Below are 5,374 nucleotides of genomic sequence, written 5' to 3' on the forward strand. Positions count from 1 at the left end.
AACTTTGTGTTTCGGGATGGTCTGTATCCCTTAATGATTTTTTTTATTATGGGGACTTGGGGGTCATATGATGCAAAAAAACAACTTCTCTACCCTCAAAATGGGGCTCAGCCATTATTGTCTTACCCAATCTTCCTCTTTCTGGTTATGTGAATGAGAACTTTATAGGAGGGTTTCTTTAGATCCCCATTATTGTTGTTACGTTTTTTCCCCCTATTGAGTTGATCTGTGCCTTTCTCCATTTAACTGCCTCTCCTCCTTGTATGCTTCTTATTCCGTTCTTTTCTCCACTTTTCTTATGCTCTCTCTGAAATCTATCCCAATGCCTTTCTATTTCTCCCTGCTGATGGGCAGGAGGTGGGCCATCTGAAATGGAAGTAAGGTGAAGGCTCCCAACAATCTGCCAAATTTCTAATATCCAAGCCTATCTTGGTGAAAAACTCTTTTAGTGAAGTAACACAGGTTTCAGGAACACAGCATCCTTTGACATTGGCAGATACTAAGTTACAGTCTCCAGAAAATTCCTAGTTGCTTTCCAGACTGTACAATTGACTTTATCAACACACTTTAGCCACCAGCCCTCCCAGCTTCGCTTACAGGGGTGTTCCTTTGGTGCGTAGTAAAGTTTAAGCATTTGTTTTGGTTTAGTTTTGCTTGCTTATTTGCATTGTTTCCTTTTCTTACACAGAGAAGTGTAAGAAGTGTTACCCTTTTTCATCTTTTTCCCCTTTCTTCTTCTAAATTGACATTTAGAACACCTAGATGGACTCCTCCTAGTATTTTTTCTCTTTTACCTTTTCTTTGCTTATACCTCCAACAGAAACACATTACATTTCCCTATCTGCAGTATTTAAATGAATATACTGTCCTGCATGTCCATCCATCCATTCATCCACAGTTTCAGAAATAGCAAGGATTAAAATATTTTATAGCAGAGATCGTTGTCTGTATTGCACTATTCTTTTGTTTTTAACCACAGCAAATTGGATCTTCTTCTCCTCCTCCTCCTCCTCCTCTTCCTTCTCCCCTACCAGCACCACCACCTCCTCCTCCTCCACCAGCTCCTCCTCCACCTCCTCCTCCACTCCCTCCTCCACCTCCTCCTCTTTGACCCCTTCTTCCTTTCTGTTACCATGGAAGGACACGGTGTACTTGGGCCCTGACCCATTTTCAGGCTGCGTGTGTTGCCACTGGGAGGGCAAAATAATAGGGAGTGTGTGGAGAAGACTTGTGTTATTATTATCATTATTAATCTACCAGAACCCCCTTCCCCTCCTCCTTGTTATCTAGGAGGGATGGGGTGCATTTGATCCCTGAATAATTCACAGGCTACTCATATAGAGGCTGGGATGGCAGAAGGATTTGGGGGAAATGTAGAAGACCTGAACTGTTATCAGTATTACTATAATGTTATTAGTATTATAGCATTAGTATCATTATTATTTTACACAGAGGCTCCTCCTCCACTTTGCCCCACTCTGTCTCCTTCTCGTTACCATGGAGGGACTGGGTGCACCTGATCTCTTACTTCCAGGCAGCGTAATGATGCTGGGAGGGCAGCAGGAGTTGGGGAAATGAAGAAGACCTGGATTTCCAGCCACCAAACTGACTATTCCCCAGGGCAAGCTCAAAACCAGTCTCTGCTCTCCTACCTTCCAGATGACCTGTGTCCCAAGAGACCAAGGGACCAGCGTCATCTCCTTAAATGTGGCTTGTCCTTATGGATGAACGAGCATGTTTTTTTCTCCTGTTCTGTTGCAAGTTGTAGAGGAAGAAAAGAGCAGGACCAGGGAGGGACGTTTGAGAAACAAGACAGCGGGTTTCTAGGGAGCTTGCTCCAGTGGTCCTAGCTCCCTGAGAAAGCAATCATTTCTTTGGTGAAGGAGATTGTGTGTGTGTGGGTGGTGGTGGTGGTGGTGGTGGTGGTGGTGGTGGTGGTGGTGGTGGTGGTGGTGGTGGTGGTGGTGGTGGTGGTGGTGGTGGTGTGTGTGGTGTGTGCATGCGTGCACGCACGCGAGGGGGCTTGGGGAAGTGGAGACAGAGAGACAGAGACAGACAGAGAGGGGGAGAAAGTTCTTGGCGTGGGTTCAGCTCAGGAAAGTGGAGCTGTCACGTCGAAGCCAACCACCCTCTGTTGCAGCAAAGTTCTGGGTTTGATCACCGAGATGTCTGCGGAGGGCAGGGAAAAAATGCAACTCCCTGCTCTATGTGCTGAACCCCTGGCCCCTCCCTCGGCAGTCCTCTCCCGAGTCCAGTCTTGACAGTTGTCCAGGTGACCTAAAGGCAGAAAGCTCAGCGCCTGCTCTCCAACCACCCCCGCCCCCCTGGGCGCCACGGGCCTGGCCTCCCGAGGAGGAGTCCTTACCCCCTCCCACCGCCCGCAGCCCCGCAGCAGCCACAGGGGGAACCAAAGAGACAGAAGCTTTCCCAGCTGCCCGGACTACAGACGCCAACACCTCCCACCACCCCCACCCGCTGTCCGCCTGCCCTCGCCCCGCACACAAGTCCGCGACGGAACCGCGGTGCAGTAGTGGGCTGCAGGCTGCGGGTTGCAGCGACTCGTCGCGGCGCCCTCTTGGCTGAGCTCTTCATCCTAGGTGCCTGGGGTCCCTGTGCTTGACTGATCCCGCGCTGCCTCCCCAGCTCCACGGACGTCCCAGGCAAGGCTTCGGGCAGCCACCTGCCCTCCTGCCCGGCCTCGCCTCTTCGCCCCCACCCCAAGCCCGAGGAAGGGAGGTCGCGGCAGCGGCCCGGCGGCGTTGGCGACCGTGGCCACGGCAGCGGCGACCCTGGCGGCGGCGGTGGCGGCGGCGGCGGCGGCGGCGGCAGAGGCTGCAGCGGCGACTGTGGCAGAGGCGGTGGCGGAGGCCTCGGTGGCCGAGACGGAAGCCGAAGTGGAGGCTGAAGTGGAGGCCTCGGCTTCGGCAGAAGCGGCGGTGGTGGAGGCCACCCTGGGGGAGGCAGCGGCCGCCCTGGCGGGAAAGGAGGCAGAGCCCCCCGGGGAGACCGGCGCTGTGGCGGTGGTGGGGGGCAGCGCAGCCGAAGCGAGCGCCGCCGCAGAGACTGCGGCTGCCCCCTTGGAGGAGACAGGTGCGGGTTCCGACGCGGAGGTGGCGGCGGCCACTGAGGCCGATGCAGAGCCTCGCGGGGGCTCCGAGGGGAACCCAGACTATCCCATGGCCTCGCTGTACGTGGGTGACCTGCATCCCGAGGTGACAGAAGCAATGCTGTATGAGAAGTTCAGCCCCGCCGGGCCCATCCTATCCATCCGCATCTGCAGGGACAAGATCACCCGCCGCTCCCTAGGCTATGCCTATGTCAACTACCAGCAACCGGTGGACGCCAAGCGGGCCCTGGAGACCCTCAACTTCGATATCATCAAGGGCAGGCCGGTGCGTATCATGTGGTCCCAGCGAGACCCCTCGCTCCGCAAGAGCGGGGTAGGCAACGTCTTCATCAAGAACCTGGGCAAGACCATCGACAACAAGGCTCTTTACAATATCTTCTCAGCTTTTGGCAACATCCTCTCCTGTAAAGTGGCCTGTGATGAAAAGGGGCCCAAGGGCTATGGGTTCGTGCACTTCCAGAAGCAGGAGTCCGCCGAGCGGGCCATTGACGCGATGAATGGCATGTTCCTCAACTACCGCAAAATTTTCGTGGGGAGATTCAAGTCGCATAAAGAACGGGAGGCTGAAAGGGGAGCCTGGGCCAGGCAGTCAACCAGTGCCAACGTCAAGGATTTCGAGGAAGACACCGATGATGGGGCCACCTTGCGATGAAGGCGTCCAGGAGAGCCAGCCAGCTGAGCCAGAGCTTGACTCTCACCCGGTTTACAACCCCTCCCCGCCCCACTTGGTTTCTTCAAACCCACCAGCAGTGTATTCTATTGGGAGTTCACCTCTCGGTCTCTTCGCTCTCTCTGTCTCTGCCCCACATCACTTTCTCTCTCCCCTCTTGTTGTTCACTGCCTCGACCTCCTCCTTGCCCCCCTCCCCGCCTCTCCTGTCTCTCCTTCACCTCTTGTTTCACTGCCTCCTCCTCCTCCTCCTCCTCCTCCTCCTCCTCCTCCTCTTGTCTTTGTCCTTTTTACTCTTTCCCCCACTTTCCACCCACCGCACCAGACTTCCATCAAGGGCATCTAGAAGAATCTTGCTAATCTGTGACTCTCTATAGGTTAAAAACTGCCTCTTCTCCTCTTTCTCTTAGTTGGGTTTAAGGAGCACTTTCTTCTCCTCTTCTTGTTTGGTAGGAACATCATAAAGGAGAAGTCAGATGAAGGGAAGCAAGGGGAAGAATTGCCTCCAAATGACCCTACTACTCAGAGACAACCACTTTTACCTTTGGGGTGTGTTGTATTTCCTGGCTCTCTCCTCTCCTTCCTTCCCTCTCTCCCTCCCTCTTTCGCCCCCACTCCACCTTCCTCCCTTTATAACACACTGTTATAGAGTGGTTTGCGTATATGGTGTTTCTGAAACTGCTTTTATAGAAACTAAACCAAACAGAAGCAGGCCCGTTGAGCTTTCCTTGTTATTCAACAGGCTTTAAAAGTCATCTTCGGTGCCTGCAGAGTGTAGCTACGGAGCATTTCAACATTTCTGTGAGCATTCCCATGTTGCCGGACATTCAGGCGGTGCCTAGTTCTTTGCCTCTCTTCAAAACCCAATATGCCATACTCTTGAGGAGTGAAACCTTTGTTGTCAAGCCAAATCTTTGCTAGCATACTGGATGGTCTCTTTAATTGTGAACTTAAACAGGGTCCACATATGGGCATTTAAAGACATGTCCTAAGTATTGCCAATGACCCTCATCCTAAGCATTGTACTGATTTGCTTTCATGCCAGTAAGTGTCGCTAGTCAAAGGGTATGCCCATTTCTCCTATATAATATCCTTGTCACTGTATTTGATGTGTGTGTGCACACTCCTGAGTGAGTGAGTGAGAGAGAGAGAGAGAGAGAGAGAGAGAGAGTGTGTGTGTGTGTGTGTGTGTGTGTGTGTGTGTGTGTTCTGGCCAGCTTGAAGGGCTGCAAGTGACTTTTTCTGTCCTTATTTGTTTTGCTGGATGTAAATATTGTTTTTCACCTTCCCCTGTGCTCTCTTCCTAGCTCCAGCCCCTGCCCCCCATCACTGTCAAAAATTATTTCAGCTTCATTCAGAAAATTATCACAAAGCAGACAAGTGAACACAAACATATTAATGCTGCTAATAATGAATTCTAATGATCACCTCTCCATTTTCTAATCATATTTCAACATGTTTAATATTTTTCACTTAGTAACTAAAACATTTTGGTTGTACTTCTGTATTTTTCTTATTCACCTGTCATGTGTATTATTAAGCACATACTATTTTTATCAAAATTTTTCACTTAAAATG

The 5,374-nt window shown here is 51.5% G+C and overlaps 1 protein-coding gene across 1 annotated transcript; it reads left to right on the forward strand.

Annotated features, from left to right (window-relative positions):
- Positions 1 to 3,101: 3,101 nt before the first annotated feature.
- LOC125999280 (polyadenylate-binding protein 1-like 2) lies at positions 3,102 to 4,037 on the forward strand. Its single transcript, XM_049767357.1, has one exon. It carries the CDS (start codon positions 3,177 to 3,179, stop codon positions 3,777 to 3,779), a length of 603 nt encoding a protein of 200 aa, XP_049623314.1. The 5' UTR covers positions 3,102 to 3,176; the 3' UTR covers positions 3,780 to 4,037.
- The last annotated feature ends 1,337 nt before the right edge of the window (positions 4,038 to 5,374 follow it).

This window comes from Suncus etruscus, chromosome X, assembly GCF_024139225.1.
Source record: "Suncus etruscus isolate mSunEtr1 chromosome X, mSunEtr1.pri.cur, whole genome shotgun sequence".
NCBI lineage: Eukaryota > Metazoa > Chordata > Mammalia > Eulipotyphla > Soricidae > Suncus > Suncus etruscus.

Coding starts and splice junctions, on each gene's coding strand:
- LOC125999280 (XM_049767357.1), top strand. CDS start 3,177: ATGGCCTCGCTGTACGTGGGTGACCTGCATCCCGAGGTGACAGAAGCA.